Below are 19067 nucleotides of genomic sequence, written 5' to 3' on the forward strand. Positions count from 1 at the left end.
GCCTCTCTCTCTCTCTCTCCCTGGCACCCCCGCCAGCCTCTCTCTCTCTCTCTCCCTGGCACCCCCGCCAGCCTCTCTCCCTGGCACCCCCGCCAGCCTCTCTCTCTCTCTCCCTGGCACCCCCGCCAGCCTCTCTCTCTCTCTCCCTGGCACCCCCGCCAGCCTCTCTCTCTCTCTCCCTGGCACCCCCGCCAGCCTCTCTCTCTCTCTCTGTCTCTCTCCCTGGCACCCCCGCCAGCTTCTCTCTCTCTCCCTGGCACCCCCGCCAGACTCTCTCTCTCTCTCTCTCTCTCCCCCTGGCACCCCCGCCAGACTCTCTCTCTCTCTCCCTGGCACCCCCGCCAGACTCTCTCTCTCTAGCACCCCCGCCAGCCTCTCTCTCTCTCTCTGGCACCCCCGCCAGCCTCTCTCTCTGGCACCCCCGCCAGCCTCTCTCTCTCTCCCTGGCACCCCCGCCAGCATCTCTCTCTGGCACCCCCGCCAGCCTCTCTCTCTCTCCCTGGCACCCCCGCCAGCATCTCTCTCTCTCTGTCTCTCTCCCTGGCACCCCCGCCAGACTCTCTCTCTCTCTCTGTCTCTCTCCCTGGCACCCCCGCCAGACTCTCTCTCTCTCTCTGGCACCCCCGCCAGCCTCTTTCTCTCTCTCTCCCTGGCACCCCCGCCAGCCTCTCTCTCTCTCTCTCTCTCTCTCCCTGGCACCCCCGCCAGCCTCTCTCTCTCTCTCCCTGGCACCCTCGCCAGCCTCTCTCTCTCTCTCCCTGGCACCCCCGCCAGCCTCTCTCTCTCTCTCTCCCTGGCACCCCCGCCAGCCTCTCTCTCTCTCTCTCCCTGGCACCCCCGCCAGACTCTCTCTCTCTCTCTGGCACCCCCGCCAGCCTCTTTCTCTCTCTCTCCCTGGCACCCCCGCCAGCCTCTCTCTCTCTCTCTCTCTCTCTCTCCCTGGCACCCCCGCCAGCCTCTCTCTCTCTCTCCCTGGCACCCCCGCCAGCCTCTCTCTCTCTCTCTCCCTGGCACCCTCGCCAGCCTCTCTCTCTCTCTCCCTGGCACCCCCGCCAGACTCTCTCTCTCTCTCCCTGGCACCCCCGCCAGACTCTCTCTCTCTCTCCCTGGCACCCCCGCCAGACTCTCTCTCTCTCTCCCTGGCACCCCCGCCAGACTCTCTCTCTCTCTCTCTCCCTGGCACCCCCGCCAGACTCTCTCTCTCTCTCCCTGGCACCCCCGCCAGACTCTCTCTCTCTCTCCCTGGCACCCCCGCCAGACTCTCTCTCTCTCTCCCTGGCACCCCCGCCAGCCTCTCTCTCTCTCTCCCTGGCACCCCCGCCAGCCTCTCTCTCTCTCCCTGGCACCCCCGCCAGACTCTCTCTCTCTCTCTCTGTCTCTCTCCCTGGCACCCCCGCCAGACTCTCTCTCTCTCTCTGGCACCCCCGCCAGCCTCTTTCTCTCTCTCTCTCCCTGGCACCCCCGCCAGCCTCTCTCTCTCTCTCCCTGGCACCCCCGCCAGCCTCTCTCTCTCTCTCTCTCCCTGGCACCCCCGCCAGACTCTCTCTCTCTCTCCCTGGCACCCCCGCCAGACTCTCTCTCTCTCTCCCTGGCGCCCCCGCCAGACTCTCTCTCTCTCTGGCACCCCCGCCAGCCTCTCTCTCTCTCTGGCACCCCCGCCAGCCTCTCTCTCTCTCCCTGGCACCCCCGCCAGCCTCTCTCTCTGGCACCCCCGACAGCCTCTCTCTCTCTCTCTGGCACCCCCGCCAGCCTCTCTCTCTGGCACCCCCGCCAGCCTCTCTCTCTCTGTCTCTCTCCCTGGCACCCCCGCCAGACTCTCTCTCTCTCTCTCTCTCTCTCTGGCACCCCCGCCAGCCTCTCTCTCTCTCTCTCTCTCTCTCCCTTGCACCCCCGCCAGCCTCTCTCTCTCTGTCTCTCTCCCTGGCACCCCCCGCCAGACTCTCTCTCTCTCTCTCTGGCACCCCCGCCAGACTCTCTCTCTCTCTCTCTGGCACCCCCGCCAGACTCTCTCTCGCTCTCTCTGGCACCCCCGCCAGACTCTCTCGCTCTCTCTGGCACCCCCGCCAGACTCTCTCTCTCTCTCTCTCTCCCTGGCACCCCCGCCAGACTCTCTCTCTCTCTCCCTGGCACCCCCGCCAGACTCTCTCTCTCTCTCCCTGGCACCCCCGCCAGCATCTCTCTCTCTGTCTCTCTCCCTGGCACCCCCGCCAGACTCTCTCTCTGGCACCCCCGCCAGCCTCTCTCTCTCTGTCTCTCTCCCTGGCACCCCCGCCAGACTCTCTCTCTCTCTCTCTCCCTGGCACCCCCGCCAGCCTCTCTCTCTCTCTCCCTGGCACCCCCGCCAGCCTCTCTCTCTCTCCCTGGCACCCCCGCCAGCCTCTCTCTGTCTCTCTCCCTGGCACCCCCGCCAGACTCTCTCTCTCTCTCTCTCTGGCACCCCCGCCAGACTCTCTCTCTCTCTCTCTGGCACCCCCGCCAGACTCTCTCTCTCTCTGGCACCCCCGCCAGACTCTCTCTCTCTCTCCCTGGCACCCCCGCCAGACTCTCTCTCTCTCTCTGGCACCCCCGCCAGCATCTCTCTCTCTGTCTCTCTCCCTGGCACCCCCGCCAGACTCTCTCTCTCTCTCTCCCTGGCACCCCCGCCAGACTCTCTCTCTCTCTCTCCCTGGCACCCCCGCCAGCCTCTCTCTCTCTCCCTGGCACCCCCGCCAGCCTCTCTCTCTCTCCCTGGCACCCCCGCCAGCATCTCTCTCTCTCCCTGGCACCCCCGCCAGCCTCTCTCTCTCTGTCTCTCTCCCTGGCACCCCCGCCAGACTCTCTCTCTCTGTCTCTCTCTCTGGCACCCCCGCCAGACTCTCTCTCTCTCTCTGGCACCCCCGCCAGACTCTCTCTCTCTCTCTTGTCTCTCTCCCTGGCACCCCCGCCAGACTCTCTCTCTCTGGCACACCCGCCAGCCTCTCTCTCTCTCTCTCCCTGGCACCCCCGCCAGCCTCTCTCTCTCTCTCTCCCTGGCACCCCCGCCAGCCTCTCTCTCTCTCTCTCTCCCTGGCACCCCCGCCAGCCTCTCTCTCTCTCTCCCTGGCACCCCCGCCAGCCTCTCTCTCTCTCTCCCTGGCACCCCCGCCAGCCTCTCTCTCTCTCTCCCTGGCACCCCCGCCAGCCTCTCTCTCTCTGTCTCTCTCCCTGGCACCCCCACCAGACTCTCTCTCTCTCTCCCTGGCACCCCCGCCAGCCTCTCTCTCTCCCTGGCACCCCCGCCAGCCTCTCTCTCTCTCTGGCACCCCCGCCAGCATCTCTCTCTCTCTCTGTCTCTCTCCCTGGCACCCCCGCCAGCCTCTCTCTCTCTGGCACCCCCGCCAGCCTTTCTCTCTCTCTCTCTCCCTGGCACCCCCGCCAGCCTCTCTCTCTCTCTCCCTGGCACCCCCGCCAGCCTCTCTCTCTCTGTCTCTCTCCCTGGCACCCCCACCAGACTCTCTCTCTCTCTCCCTGGCACCCCCGCCAGACTCTCTCGCTCTCTCCCTGGCACCCCCGCCAGCCTCTCTCTCTCTCTCTCTGGCACCCCCGCCAGCCTCTCTCTCTGGCACCCCCGCCAGCCTCTCTCTCTCTCCCTGGCACCCCCGCCAGCCTCTCTCTCTCTCTCTCTCTCTCCCTGGCACGTCCGCCAGACTCTCTCACTGGCACCCCCGCCAGCCTCTCTCTCTCTGTCTCTCTCCCTGGCACCCCCACCAGACTCTCTCTCTCTCTCTCCCTGGCACCCCAGCCAGCCTCTCTCTCTCTACCTGGCACCCCCGCCAGCCTCTCTCTCTCTCCCTGGCACCCCCGCCAGCCTCTCTCTCTCTCTGGCACCCCCGCCAGCCTCTCTCTCTCTCCCTGGCACCCCCGCCAGCCTCTCTCTCTCTCCCTGGCACCCCCGCCAGCCTCTCTCTCTCTCCCTGGCACCCCCGCCAGCCTCTCTCTCTCTCTGGCACCCCCGCCAGCCTCTCTCTCTCTCTGGCACCCCCGCCAGACTCTCTCTCTCTCTCTCTGGCACCCCCGCCAGACTCTCTCTCTCTCTCCCTGGCACCCCCGCCAGACTCTCTCTCTCTCTCCCTGGCACCCCCGCCAGACTCTCTCTCTCTCTCCCTGGCACCCCCGCCAGACTCTCTCTCTCTGGCACCCCCGCCAGACTCTCTCTCTCCCTGGCACCCCCGCCAGACTCTCTCTCTCTCTCTGGCACCCCCGCCAGACTCTCTCTCTCTCTCTCTCTCTCTCTGGCACCCCCGCCAGACTCTCTCTCTCTCTCTCTCTCTCTGGCACCCCCCGCCAGACTCTCTCTCTCTCTCTCTCTCTCTCTGGCACCCCCGCCAGACTCTCTCTCTCTCTCTCTCTCTGGCACCCCCGCCAGACTCTCTCTCTCTCTCTCTCCCTGGCACCCCCGCCAGACTCTCTCTCTCTCTCCCTGGCACCCCCGCCAGACTCTCTCTCTCCCTGGCACCCCCGCCAGACTCTCTCTCTCTCTCTCCCTGGCACCCCCGCCAGACTCTCTCTCTCTCTCTCCCTGGCACCCCCGCCAGACTCTCTCTCTCTCTCCCTGGCACCCCCGCCAGACTCTCTCTCTCTCCCTGGCACCCCCGCCAGACTCTCTCTCTCTCTCTCCCTGGCACCCCCGCCAGACTCTCTCTCTCTCTCCCTGGCACCCCCGCCAGACTCTCTCTCTCTCTCCCTGGCACCCCCGCCAGACTCTCTCTCTCTCTCTCCCTGGCACCCCCGCCAGACTCTCTCTCTCTCTCCCTGGCACCCCGCCAGACTCTCTCTCTCTCTCCCTGGCACCCCCGCCAGACTCTCTCTCTCTCCCTGGCACCCCCGCCAGACTCTCTCTCTCTCTGGCACCCCCACCAGCCTCTCTCTCTGGCACCCCCGCCAGCCTCTCTCTCTCTCTCTGGCACCCCCGCCAGCCTCTCTCTCTCTCTCTGGCACCCCCGCCAGCCTCTCTCTCTCTCTCTGGCACCCCCGCCAGCCTCTCTCTCTCTCTCTCTCTCTGGCACCCCCGCCAGCCTCTCTCTCTCTCTCTCTGGCACCCCCGCCAGCCTCTCTCTCTCTCTCTCTGGCACCCCCGCCAGCCTCTCTCTCTCTCTCTCTGGCACCCCTGCCAGCCTCTCTCTCTCTCTCCCTGGCATCCCTTCCCCCCTCCGTCTCTAGCCTCTCTCTCTCTGTCTCTCTCCGTGGCACCCCCGCCAGACTCTCTCTCTCTGGCACCCCCGCCAGACTCTCTCTCTCTGGCACCCCCGCCAGACTCTCTCTCTCTCTCTCTGGCACCCCCGCCAGACTCTCTCTCTCTCTCTCTCTGGCACCCCCGCCAGACTCTCTCTCTCCCTGGCATCCCTTCCCCCCTCCTTCTTTAGCCTCTCTCCCTGGCACCCCTCTTTTCCTCCAGCCTCTCTCTCTCCCTGGCATCCCTTCCCCCCTCCGTCTCTAGCCTCTCTCTCTCCCTGGCACCCCTCTTTTCCTCCAGACTCTCTCTCTCCCTGGCATCCCTTCCCCCCTCCTTCTCTAGCCTCTCTCTCTCTCCCTGGCACCCCCTTTTCCTCCAGCCTCCTGGCACAGGGAATGTAGCATGCCCTCCACACTCTATTAGCGTCGGTGAGCCTCGTAGTCTAGGCACCCGATTTCTGGGGTGCAGATGGCTGATTTCGGGCACTACGAGTGTAGCCGCATCCATATTTAACGTTTTGAGAAATGAAACCATTATGAAAGCACAAACATGTAGAAATCTCCAGCTTTAATTAGTAAAGTTTGGTGCTATATTCCTGATTGCGGCCCGTGGTGCGGAGGAGAAGTGCCGGCTGCCATCGCTCCAGGTTCTCATCTCCCTTCCTATGTGTAGGTTTCAGGTGGATATGACCCCGTACCCCACAATCTCCCGGATCCACCAGGCTCTGCTCCGGCTTGAGGCCTTTCAGGTCAGTCACCCGTCCCGGCAGCCAGACACCCCGCCAGAGGTACCAGCGTGATGAGCTGCAGCTCCGGGCACCGTGAAATGGCTGCTGCCAACAGGAAGAACCTCGGGGAGGAGCCATCCACCGTTATAACGTTCCATGTTCTGTGAGTGTGCCGCCGCTGATCACACAATAAACTGCCATCCCTCACTGTCTGCCGTGCTCAGTACCGTCACCTCAGCGCAGTCTCAGACACTCAGGTCCACCTGAAACTTGGGGTTATTCTTGTAGAAGGTTCCAGCCCCATCCGATCCTCCAATAATGAGGACCCAGTGGAGGCTCCGGCCCTTACACTTCTCCTTGTCGGAATCTGTCAGGGGGGAGGTGAGGTTGAGCAGTGTGTGACCGGCGCGGGGCAACTGCGGGCTTCTCCCAAACATGATGGGGCTCCAGGACAAGGTGCCTGCGAGAGAAAAAAAAAAAAACTGTGTCAGAGGAGCTGCCAGCACCCGGCTGTGCGGGAAACGGGCCCGGAGTCACAGATAAGGAGCCGTGGTACTTTTCAATGGGATCAGGCTTAGATAGGTGGTGCATGGGTGCAACTAATCTGTAGTATATATGGAGCTCCTAGAGGCGGTGCAAGGCCACGCAGAGAGCCGCGGCCGTGCCCTCTGGCGGTGGAAGGCCACGCAGAGCCCCATGGCTGAGCCCTCTGGTGGTGGAAGGTCACGCTGAGCTTCACGGCTGAGCCCTCCGGAGGTGGAAGGCCACGCAGAGCTTCACGGCTGAGCCCTCCGGCGGTGGAAGGCCACGCAGAGCTTCACGGCTGAGCCCTCCGGCGGTGGAAGGCCACGCAGAGCTTCACGGCTGAGCCCTCCGGCGGTGGAAGGCCACGCAGAGCTTCACGGCTGAGCCCTCCGGCGGTGGAAGGCCACGCAGAGCTTCACGGCTGAGCCCTCCGGCGGTGGAAGGCCACGCAGAGCTTCACGGCTGAGCCCTCCGGCGGTGGAAGGCCACGCAGAGCTTCACGGCTGAGCCCTCCGGCGGTGGAAGGCCACGCAGAGCTTCACGGCTGAGCCCTCCGGCGGTGGAAGGCCACGCAGAGCTTCACGGCTGAGCCCTCCGGCGGTGGAAGGCCTCGCAGAGCCCCATGGCTGAGCCCTCTGGTGGTGGAAGGTCACGCTGAGCTTCACGGGCTGAGCCCTCCGGAGGTGGAAGGCCACGCAGAGCTTCACGGCTGAGCCCTCCGGAGGTGGAAGGCCACGCAGAGCTTCACGGCTGAGCACCTCCGGAGAGTGTGGAAGGCCACGCAGAGCTTCACGGCTGAGCCCTCCGGAAGTGGAAGGCCACGCAGAGCTTCACGGCTGAGCCCTCCGGCGGTGGAAGGCCACACAGAGCCCCACGGCTGAGCCCTCTGGTGGTGGAAGGCCATACTGAGCTTCACGGCTGAGCCCTCCGGCGGTGGAAGGCCACGCATAGCTTCACGGCTGAGCCCTCCGGCGGTGGAAGGCCACGCATAGCTTCACGGCTGAGCCCTCCGGCGGTGGAAGGCCACGCTGAGCTTCACGCTTGAGCCCTCCGGCGGTGGAAGGCCACGCTGAGCTTCACGGCTGAGCCCTCCGGCGGTGGAAGGCCACGCAGAGCTTCACGGCTGAGCCCTCCGGCGGTGGAAGGCCACGCAGAGCCTCACGCTGTTAAAAGGCTACAGCCGGGCCCTACGGCAATAAAAGACAAGCCATGGCATGGTCATATGTGGCCGGCGATCAGGGTAACACTAGTCATGTAATAGCCGGCATCCCTCAGTTGTGATAATGTAACCGGCATCCCTCAGTTGTGATAATGTAACTTATCTTACCAAGATTGAAAATAAAGGCGTCAGTCAAGGAGCCGCTCCCGGAACAACCTCCGTGGACGAGGATTTTGTGCTCAGATAGTTGCGTGGCTGCATGGAAGCTTCCGAAACACATAGGCACAGGGTCATTATAGATGGAAGAGTGAATGTGATGGGGTAGGAGGAGCGGTGGGGGGCACAGTCTCTTACCAGCGGGGGGACGGCCTCTCAGACAAGGTTGGAGAGATCACTGCAGTATACTCCATGTAACCTGCAGAACAGTGCATTGTGGGTATTTAGTATGATGTCACACACACATCTGTGATGTCACACTTCAGACAAAACCTCACCCAAGTCCAGGATGTGAACATCATTGAGATAAACCGGAGATGGAGACCGGCGACCACCGAACAGGACAATGCGGTTACCCAGGAGCGTAGCACTGTGACTGCAAGAGGGGAGCAGAGCGAAAACGTGAAGACCCCCCCAAACTCATCCCCACAGAGTTCTCCATCAATATATTCTCAGCACTGCCAATCTCCTATTTTCCAGAATGGGTCACTATCCTCACCCGTATCGGGGCAGCGGCCGCTCGCCCTCCACAATGGGCTGATACCAGATCTTATACTCGGGGTTGAAGATATAAAGAGCATTGGTGCAGACTCCAGAATCGACGCCCACTTGTGGACACAGACCCCCAAACACATAGAGCTCCCTCTGGTACATGGCAGCTGTGTGGTAAGACAATGTGGGCACCTTCCCCACCACCTGAAGAGGAGGAGAACAGTAGGCCGTTACATGGGAGGCTTCCGGTAGGACCTGGCTGCCCTCAGGACTCACCGCCAGCTGCGTCCACTTCCAGTCCTGAGTGTCCAGCTCGTACACGTTGTTGAGCCAGCGCTTTCCCTGCATACCTCCATAAACATACACTTTCTTTCTCTCGGGGTCAAAGGTTGCAGTATGGCCCCTGGAGCACTGAGGAGCCGAGCACAAGCTGTCCATCTGGAACCAGAAGTCACTGTCTGAGGGCGACCGAGAGGAAAGGAACATGTAGGGTCAACACTTCAGGTTCCCTCAACAGGATGCAACAACCCTATAACATCAACCGTCACCAGCGCCGGCGGCCCCCAGCGCCGGCGGCCCCCACAGCCGCCTCCCCCTCCTCAGCCGTCGGCCCCCACCTCCTCCTCCTCAGCCTTCGACCCCCACGGCCGCCGCCTCCTCCTCCTCCTCCGCAGCCTTCGGCCCCCACGGCCGCCGCCTCCTCCTCAGCCTTCGGCCCCCACGGCCGCCGCCTCCTCCTCAGCCTTCGGCCGCCTCCTCCTCCTCAGCCACCTCCTCCTCAGCCGTCAGCCCCCACGTCCTCCTCCTCCTCCTCAGCCGCCTCCTCCTCAGCCATCGGCCCCCACCTCCTTCTCCTCAGCCGTCGGCCGCCTCCTCCTCCTCCTCCTCCTCAGCCCCCACGGCCGTCTCCTCCTCCTCAGCCGTCGGCCCCCACAACCGCCGCCTCCTCCTCCTCAGCCGTCGGCCCCCACAGCCGCCTCCCCCTCCTCAGCCGCCGCCTCCTCCTCCTCCAGCCATCAGCCCCCACCTCCACCTCCTCCTCCTCAGCCGTCGGCCGCCTCCTCCTCCTCCTCAGCCCCCACGGCCGTCTCCTCCTCAGCCGTCGGCCCCCACGGCCGCCGCCTCCTCCTCAGCCGTCGGCCCCCACGGCCGCCGCCTCCTCCTCCTCAGCCGTCGGCCCCCACGGCCGCCGCCTCCTCCTCCTCAGCCGTCGGCCCCCACGGCCGCCGCCTCCTCCTCCTCAGCCGTCGGCCCCCACGGCCGCCGCCTCCTCCTCCTCAGCCGTCGGCCCCCACGGCCGCCGCCTCCTCCTCCTCAGCCGTCGGCCCCCACGGCCGCCGCCTCCTCCTCCTCAGCCGTCGGCCCCCACGGCCGCCGCCGCCTCCTCCTCAGCCGTCGGCCCCCACGGCCGCCGCCGCCTCCTCCTCAGCCGTCGGCCCCCACGGCCGCCGCCGCCTCCTCCTCAGCCGTCGGCCCCCACGGCCGCCGCCGCCTCCTCCTCAGCCGTCGGCCCCCACGGCCGCCGCCTCCTCCTCCTCAGCCGTCGGCCCCCACGGCCGCCGCCTCCTCCTCCTCAGCCGTCGGCCCCCACGGCCGCCGCCTCCTCCTCCTCAGCCGTCGGCCCCCACGGCCGCCGCCTCCTCCTCCTCAGCCGTCGGCCCCCACGGCCGCCGCCTCCTCCTCCTCAGCCGTCGGCCCCCACGGCCGCCGCCTCCTCCTCCTCAGCCGTCGGCCCCCACGGCCGCCGCCTCCTCCTCAGCCGTCGGCCCCCACGGCCGCCGCCTCCTCCTCAGCCGCCTCCTCCTCCTCAGCCATCGGCCCCCACCTCCTCCTCCTCAGCCCCCACGGCCGTCTCCTCCTCAGCCGTCGGCCCCCACGGCCGCCTCCTCCTCCTCAGCCGTCGGCCCCCACCTCCTCCTCCTCAGCCGTCGGCCGCCTCCTCCTCCTCCTCAGCCCCACGGCCGTCTCCTCCTCCTCAGCCGTCGGCCCCCACCTCCTCCTCCTCCTCCTCCTCCTCAGCCGTCGGCCCCACGGCCGTCGCCTCCTCAGCCGTCGGCCCCCACGGCCGCCGCCTCCTCATCCTCAGCCGTCGGCCCCCACGGCCGCCGCCTCCTCATCCTCAGCCGTCGGCCCCCACGGCCGCCGCCTCCTCATCCTCAGCCGTCGGCCCCCACGGCCGCCGCCTCCTCATCCTCAGCCGTCGGCCCCCACGGCCGCCGCCTCCTCATCCTCAGCCGTCGGCCCCCACGGCCGCCGCCTCCTCATCCTCAGCCGTCGGCCCCCACGGCCGCCGCCTCTTCCTCCTCAGCCGTCGGCCCCCACGGCCGCCTCCTCCTCCTCCTCAGCCGTCGGCCGCCGCCTCCTCCTCCTCCTCCTCCTCCTCAGCCGTCGGCCCCCACGGCCACCGCCTCCTCCTCCTCCTCAGCCGTCGGCCCCACGGCCGTCGCCTCCTCCTCAGCCGTCGGCCCCCACGGCCGCCGCCTCCTCAGCCGTCGGCCCCCACGGCCGCCGCCTCCTCCTCAGCCGTCGGCCCCCACGGCCGCCGCCTCCTCCTCCTCCTCAGCCGTCGGCCCCCACGGCCGCCGCCTCCTCCTCCTCCTCAGCCGTCGGCCGCCGCCTCCTCCTCCTCCTCAGCCGTCGGCCCCCACGGCCGCCGCCTCCTCCTCCTCCTCAGCCGTCGGCCCCCACGGCCGCCGCCTCCTCCTCCTCAGCCGTCGGCCCCACGCCGCCGCCTCCTCCTCCTCAGCCGTCGGCCCCCACGGCCGCCGCCTCCTCCTCCTCAGCCGTCGGCCCCCACGGCCGCCGCCTCCTCCTCCTCAGCCGTCGGCCCCCACGGCCGCCGCCTCCTCCTCCTCAGCCGTCGGCCCCCACGGCCGCCGCCTCCTCCTCCTCAGCCGTCGGCCCCCACGGCCGCCGCCTCCTCCCTCCTCAGCCCCCACGGCCGTCTCCTCCTCAGCCGTCGGCCCCCACGGCCGCCTCCTCCTCCTCAGCCGTCGGCCCCCACCTCCTCCTCCTCAGCCGTCGGCCGCCTCCTCCTCCTCCTCAGCCCCCACGGCCGTCTCCTCCTCCTCAGCCGTCGGCCCCCACCTCCTCCTCCTCCTCAGCCGTCGGCCCCCACGGCCGTCGCCTCCTCCTCAGCCGTCGGCCCCCACGGCCGCCGCCTCCTCATCCTCAGCCGTCGGCCCCCACGGCCGCCGCCTCCTCATCCTCAGCCGTCGGCCCCCACGGCCGCCGCCTCCTCATCCTCAGCCGTCGGCCCCCACGGCCGCCGCCTCTTCCTCCTCAGCCGTCGGCCCCCACGGCCGCCTCCTCCTCCTCCTCCTCCTCAGCCGTCGGCCGCCGCCTCCTCCTCCTCCTCCTCAGCCGTCGGCCTCCACGGCCACCGCCTCCTCCTCCTCCTCCTCCTCAGCCGTCGGCCCCCACGGCCGTCGCCTCCTCCTCCTCCTCCTCAGCCGTCGGCCCCCACGGCCGCCGCATCCTCCTCCTCAGCCGTCGGCCCCCACGGCCGCCGCCTCTTCCTCCTCAGCCGTCGGCCCCCACGGCCGCCTCCTCCTCCTCAGCCGTCGGCCCCCACGGCCGCCGCCTCCTCCTCCTCAGCCGTCGGCCCCCACGGCCGCCGCCTCCTCCTCCTCAGCCGTCGGCCCCCACGGCCGCCGCCTCCTCCTCCTCAGCCGTCGGCCCCCACGGCCGCCGCCTCTTCCTCCTCAGCCGTCGGCCCCCACGGCCGCCTCCTCCTCCTCCTCCTCCTCCTCAGCCGTCGGCCGCCGCCTCCTCCTCCTCCTCCTCCTCCTCAGCCGTCGGCCTCCACGGCCACCGCCTCCTCCTCCTCCTCCTCAGCCGTCGGCCCCCACGGCCGTCGCCTCCTCCTCCTCCTCCTCAGCCGTCGGCCCCCACGGCCGCCGCCTCCTCCTCCTCAGCCGTCGGCCCCCACGGCCGCCGCCTCTTCCTCCTCAGCCGTCGGCCCCCACGGCCGCCTCCTCCTCCTCAGCCGTCGGCCCCCACGGCCGCCGCCTCCTCCTCCTCCTCAGCCGTCGGCCCCCACGGCCGCCGCCTCCTCCTCCTCAGCCGTCGGCCCCCACGGCCGCCGCCTCCTCCTCCTCAGCCGTCGGCCCCCACGGCCGCCGCCTCCTCCTCCTCAGCCGTCGGCCCCCACGGCCGCCGCCTCCTCCTCCTCAGCCGTCGGCCCCCACGGCCGCCGCCTCCTCCTCCTCAGCCGTCGGCCCCCACGGCCGCCGCCTCCTCCTCCTCAGCCGTCGGCCCCCACGGCCGCCGCCTCCTCCTCCTCAGCCGTCGGCCCCCACGGCCGCCTCCTCCTCCTCCTCAGCCGTCGGCCCCCACGGCCGCCTCCTCCTCCTCCTCAGCCGTCGGCCCCCACGGCCGCCTCCTCCTCCTCAGCCGTCGGCCCCCACCTCAACAGTCGCCCCCACGGTTGCCGCCTCCTCCGCCGTCGCCCCTTTCCTACAACAGCTTTAGTCACATGAGCCCGTCACATTTACATACAGTGTGTATTGCGCACTGTCAGGAGTACTGCTGGGTACCTAGCTCCAGTTTCCATAAGGAGTCAGGACTCGACTTCTCATTGGCGCCTTCTCCACCAATCAGAACAGCTGTTTCAGGATCGCAGAGACAGACGCTGTGACCCCATCGAGCTGACGGGCACACTGAGGAGAAGACATGTCAGAATTGTGGGATCAGAGTGGTCAGCATGTTGCCATCCACCAGACTGGTACCTGGTGAGGCAGAAGCTCCTCCTATACGCGAGTAATGGTGGCCGGTCACTCCTGAGGTGGCTGGCGCAGACGTTAGAAGGCCCCTTATTAGGATTACGCACCTGCCCCCGCAGTACCATCGTCAGATCCTTTGCTGCTAAACCGGAGCTGTCTAGGGTTCCTGGGCCCAATATTTGCCCTCCGGCAGGGGTCCTGTCCTCCTGAGCCTCCATCTTTGCTGGACAAACTCAGAGCCACTTTCTTCAGTGGAGGGGAATCTTTGAGTGTGTCACAAGATGGCCGAGGCGTGACCTCCGCTCTGTAACCCTGCTCCTGGAGGACAGAACAGAACATGTTTACACCATTATAGACTGCGGGCACAAATCCTGCCTCCGGCACCCACCTCCACCCGGACCTCCTGCACCCTCACGTGGGCAATCGTGCTCTCTGATAACAGCGGACTACTGGGGGGCCCAACACTGATCCTGCTCCGGGCCGGGGTACTACTACTGAAACCCAAACTTTTATTGACCTGCATAAATGAGAGGGGGGGGGGGGGGGAAAGATAGTACGGTGCACGGGGTGTGAGACAGGGCATTGATGGACCAGGCGGTGGGAGCTGGTCTGGGATCTTACCTTCCCGGACACGGTCAGGCACAGTTTGGCCGGCGTTCCTTGTTCGGTTAATCTGATGCACTCCATGACGATCTCCAGACTCCACTCACCATCCCAAACCAGGGACCTGCACAGCAAAGGCCGTGAGCCCCGAGCAACAGCGTAGCCATCACCTCACACCGGTATGCCATTACCTGCGATCACATGACAGGACGCCAATATGCTGCGGCTGCGCCGACCCCGCCACCAGCTCTGCCGTCACCAACGAGTCGCCAGAGTACGAGTCCCAGTCCCCCAAACCGAACAGCACAAGATACTGAGGAAGCGGAAGGGGCAAGGGCAGCTGGAAACTCATCCGACTAGCCTTGCTACAAGACAGCACGGAAAAGTGGTACTGTGCAGTGTATATACACCCCGAATCATACACCAGTATACAGGACAGGAGGAGTGGTACTGTGCAGTGTATATATACAGAATAATACAGATACTGAGGATTACACCCAGTATACAGGACAGGAGAAGTGGTACTGTGCAGTGTATATATACAGAATAATACAGATACTGAGGATTACACCCAGTATACAAGACAGGAGGAGTGGTACTGTGCAGTGTATATATACAGAATAATACAGATACTGAGGATTACACCCAGTATACAGGAGAAGTGGTACTGTGCAGTGTATAAATACAGAATAATACAGATACTGAGGATTACACCCAGTATACAGGACAGGAGAAGTGGTACTGTGCAGTGTATATATACAGAATAATACAGATACTGAGGATTACACCCAGTATACAGGACAGGAGAAGTGGTACTGTGCAGTGTATATATACAGAATAATACAGACACTGAGGACTACACCCAGTATACAGGACAGGAGAAGTGGTACTGTGCAGTGTATATATACAGAATAATACAGATACTGAGGATTACACCCAGTATACAGGACAGGAGAAGTGGTACTGTACAGTGTATATATACAGAATAATACAGATACTGAGGATTACACCCAGTATACAGGACAGGAGAAGTGGTACTGTGCAGTGTATATATACAGAATAATACAGATACTGAGGATTACACCCAGTATACAGGACAGGAGAAGTGGTACTGTGCAGTGTATATATACAGAATAATACAGATACTGAGGATTACACCCAGTATACAGGACAGGAGAAGTGGTACTGTGCAGTGTATATATACAGAATAATACAGATACTGAGGATTACACCCAGTATACAGGACAGGAGAAGTGGTACTGTGCAGTGTATATATACAGAATAATACAGGTACTGAGGATTACACCCAGTATACAGGACAGGAGAAGTGGTACTGTGCAGTGTATATATACAGAATAATACAGATACTGAGGATTACACCCAGTATACAGGACAGGAGAAGTGGTACTGTGCAGTGTATATATACAGAATAATACAGACACTGAGGATTACACCCAGTATACAGGACAGGAGAAGTGGTTCTGTGCAGTGTATATATACAGAATAATACAGATACTGAGGATTACACCCAGTATACAGGACAGGAGAAGTGGTACTGTGCAGTGTATATACACCGAATAATACACCAGTATACAGGACAGGAGACGTGGTACTGTGCAGTGTATATATACAGAATAATACAGATACTGAGGATTACACCCAGTATACACGACAGGAGAAGTGGTACTGTGCAGTGTATATATACAGAATAATACACCAGTATACAGGACAGGAGAAGTGGTACTGTGCAGTGTATATATACAGAATAATACAGATACTGAGGATTACACCCAGTATACAAGACAGGAGAAGTGGTACTATGCAGTGTATATATACAGAATAATACAGATACTGAGGATTACACCCAGTATACAGGATAGGAGAAGTGGTACTGTGAGGTGTATATATACAGAATAATACAGATACTGAGGATTACACCCAGTATACAGGACAGGAGAAGTGGTACTGTGCAGTGTATATATACAGAATAATACAGACACTGAGGATTACACCCAGTATACAGGACAGGAGAAGTGGTACTGTGCAGTGTATATATACAGAATAATACAGATACTGAGGATTACACCCAGTATACAGGACAGGAGGAGTGGTACTGTGCAGTGTATATATACAGAATAATACAGATACTGAGGACTACACCCAGTATACAGGACAGGAGAAGTGGTACTGTGCAGTGTATATATACAGGATAATACAGATACTGAGGACTACACCCAGTATACAGGACAGGAGAAGTGGTACTGTACAGTGTATTTATACAGGATAATACAGATACTGAGGACTACACCCAGTATACAGGACAGGAGAAGTGATACTGTGCAGTGTATATATACAGAATAATACAGATACTGAGGATTACACCCAGTATACAGGACAGGAGAAGTGGTACTGTGCAGTGTATATATACAGAATAATACAGATACTGAGGATTACACCCAGTATACAGGACAGGAGAAGTGGTACTGTGCAGTGTATATATACAGAATAATACAGAGACTGAGGATTACACCCAGTATACAGGACAGGAGAGGTGGTACTGTGCAGTGTATATATACAGAATAACACAGGTACTGAGGATTACACCCACTATACAGGACAGGAGAAGTGGTACTGTGCAGTGTATATATACAGAATAATACAGATACTGAGGATTACACCCAGTATACAGGACAGGAGAAGTGGTACTGTGCAGTGTATATATACAGAATAATACAGATACTGAGGATTACACCCAGTATACAGGACAGGAGAAGTGGTACTGTGCAGTGTATATATACAGAATAATACAGATACTGAGGATTACACCCACTATACAGGACAGGAGAAGTGGTACTGTGCAGTGTATATATACAGAATAATACAGATACTGAGGATTACACCCAGTATACAGGACAGGAGAAGTGGTACTGTGCAGTGTATATATACAGAATAACACAGGTACTGAGGATTACAGATACTATACAAGATATGCAATCTAAATAGGATGAGGTAGGGTGTATACACATGTAGGAGGTATATACTGCTGCACAGAGCTAAAGATAAAGGTATGTGGAATAGACAAATGGCATAGTGGTTTGCATAGGTCACATAGTGCTGGATGCATGAAGCGGCTTCTCTGCCTCATCTGCACCATTTGTCACCTGATGAACTGTCGTGGAGCTTCCAACACCGACCAGAGAGCAAAGAACTCCACCCGACCCATGACCGACCACTGACGACCCTCAACTGGCAGCAAGACTGGATGTGTAAGGAGGAGTCTGGGATTAGCACGAAATAAGAAACAGGTGAAAGATGTATAAAGAAACCTCGCCCGCTCTGCAAGAGAGCGATAACATCCAGTGACGGATAGGCGGTGTTCTCAGTGATGTCACCGCTGATCTCTGGTGATGGATAGGAGGTGTTCTCAGTGATGTCACCGCTGATCTCTGGTGATGGATAGGCGGTGTTCTCAGTGATGTCACTGCTGATCTCTGGAGATGGATAGGCGGTGTTCTCAGTGATGTCACCGCTGATCTCTGGTGATGGATAGGAGGTGTTCTCAGTGATGTCACCGCTGATCTCTGGTGATGGATAGGCGGTGTTCTCAGTGATGTCACCGCTGATCTCTGGTGATGGATAGGAGGTGTTCTCAGTGATGTCACCGCTGATCTCTGGTGATGGATAGGAGGTGTTCTCAGTGATGTCACTGCTGATCTCTGGTGATGGATAGGAGGTGTTCTCAGTGATGTCACCGCTGATCTCTGGTGATGGATAGGCGGTGTTCTCAGTGATGTCACTGCTGATCTCTGGTGATGGATAGGAGGTGTTCTCAGTGATGTCACCGCTGATCTCTGGTGATGGATAGGCGGTGTTCTCAGTGATGTCACTGCTGATCTCTGGTGATGGATAGGCGGTGTTCTCAGTGATGTCTCCGCTGATCTCTGGTGATGGATAGGAGGTGTTCTCAGTGATGTCACTGCTGATCTCTGGTGATGGATAGGCGGTGTTCTCAGTGATGTCACTGCTGATCTCTGGTGATGGATAGGCGGTGTTCTCAGTGATGTCACTGCTGATCTCTGGTGATGGATAGGCGGTGTTCTCAGTGATGTCACCGCTGATCTCTGGTGACGGATAGGCGGTGTTCTCAGTGATGTCACCGCTGATCTCTGGGGATGGATAGGAGGTGTTCTCAGTGATGTCACCGCTGATCTCTGGTGACGGATAGGAGGTGTTCTCAGTGATGTCACCGCTGATCTCTGGTGATGGATAGGAGGTGTTCTCAGTGATGTCACTGCTGATCTCTGGTGATGGATAGGCGGTGTTCTCAGTGATGTCACCGCTGATCTCTGGTGATGGATAGGAGGTGTTCTCAGTGATGTCTCCGCTGATCTCTGGTGATGGATAGGAGGTGTTCTCAGTGATGTCACTGCTGATGTCTGGTGATGGATAGGAGGTGTTCTCAGTGATGTCACCGCTGATCTCTGGTGATGGATAGGCGGTGTTCTCAGTGATGTCACCGCTGATCTCTGGTGATGGATAGGAGGTGTTCTCAGTGATGTCACTGCTGATGTCTGGTGATGGATAGGAGGTGTTCTCAGTGATGTCACCGCTGATCTCTGGTGATGGATAGGAGGTGTTCTCAGTGATGTCACCGCTGATCTCTGGTGATGGATAGGAGGTGTTCTCGGTGATGTCACTGCTGATCTCTGGTGATGGATAGGAGGTGTTCTCAGTGATGTCACCGCTGATCTCTGGTGATGGATAGGAGGTGTTCTCAGTGATGTCACCGCTGATCTCTGGTGATGGATAGGCGGTGTTCTCAGTGATGTCACTGCTGATCTCTGGTGATGGATAGGAGGTGTTCTCAGTGATGTCACCGCTGATCTCTGGTGATGGATAGGAGGTGTTCTCAGTGATGTCACTGCTGATCTCTGGTGATGGATAGGAGGTGTTCTCAGTGATGTCACTGCTGATGTCTGGTGATGGATAGGAGGTGTTCTCAGTGATGTCACCGCTGATCTCTGGTGATGGATAGGTGGTGTTCTCAGTGATGTCACTGCTGATCTCTGGTGATGGATAGGAGGTGTTCTCAGTGATGTCACCGCTGATCTCTGGTGATGGATAGGAGGTGTTCTCAGTGATGTCACTGCTGATCTCTGGTGATGGATAGGAGGTGTTCTCAGTGATGTCACCGCTGATCTCTGGTGATGGATGGTGGTGTTCTCAGTGATGTCACTGCTGATCTCTGGTGATGGATAGGAGGTGTTCTCAGTGATGTCACCGCTGATCTCTGGTGATGGATAGGCGGTGTTCTCAGTGATGTCACTGCTGATCTCTGGTGATGGATAGGAGGTGTTCTCAGTGATGTCACCGCTGATCTCTGGTGATGGATAGGCGGTGTTCTCAGTGATGTCACCGCTGATCTCTGGT

At 61.2% G+C, this 19067-nt stretch overlaps 2 protein-coding genes across 3 annotated transcripts in view; one reads left to right on the forward strand and one right to left on the reverse strand.

The window, feature by feature from the left end:
• Positions 1–6126, forward strand: part of GSTZ1 (glutathione S-transferase zeta 1) — a 25151-nt gene extending 19025 nt beyond the window's left edge. For both annotated transcript variants that reach the window (XM_075330886.1, XM_075330887.1), the window contains exon 9: positions 5864–6126. In XM_075330886.1, the coding sequence (XP_075187001.1) occupies positions 5864–5990 (127 nt within the window). In that variant the 3' untranslated portion in view covers positions 5991–6126. The remainder of the gene's footprint in view (positions 1–5863) is intronic.
• On the reverse strand, positions 5747–16860 carry LOC142258118 (uncharacterized). Its single transcript, XM_075330588.1, has 12 exons — positions 16799–16860; positions 13829–14002; positions 13656–13761; positions 13423–13551; positions 13142–13352; positions 12849–12971; positions 8587–8768; positions 8318–8514; positions 8097–8194; positions 7957–8017; positions 7771–7868; positions 5747–6378 (listed from the first exon to the last, which is right to left on the reverse strand). Exons 1-12 carry the CDS (start codon positions 16858–16860, stop codon positions 6164–6166), a joined length of 1656 nt encoding a protein of 551 aa, XP_075186703.1. The 3' UTR covers positions 5747–6163.
• Between the last annotated feature and the right edge of the window lie 2207 nt (positions 16861–19067).

Source organism: Anomaloglossus baeobatrachus, chromosome 12, assembly GCF_048569485.1.
Source record: "Anomaloglossus baeobatrachus isolate aAnoBae1 chromosome 12, aAnoBae1.hap1, whole genome shotgun sequence".
Lineage (NCBI taxonomy): Eukaryota > Metazoa > Chordata > Amphibia > Anura > Aromobatidae > Anomaloglossus > Anomaloglossus baeobatrachus.

What these genes read in the sequence shown, in the direction of transcription:
- LOC142258118 (XM_075330588.1), bottom strand. Translation starts at nt 16,860, where the DNA reads ATGGGTCGGGTGGAGTTCTTTGCTCTCTGGTCGGTGTTGGAAGCTCCA. An exon ending in GTCCTGTCATGTGATCGCAG is followed by an intron (nt 13,762 to 13,828) that starts GTAATGGCATAC and finishes TTTGCTGTGCAG; the next exon opens with GTCCCTGGTTTGGGATGGTG. An exon ending in GCCTGACCGTGTCCGGGAAG is followed by an intron (nt 13,552 to 13,655) that starts GTAAGATCCCAG and finishes TCATTTATGCAG; the next exon opens with GTCAATAAAAGTTTGGGTTT.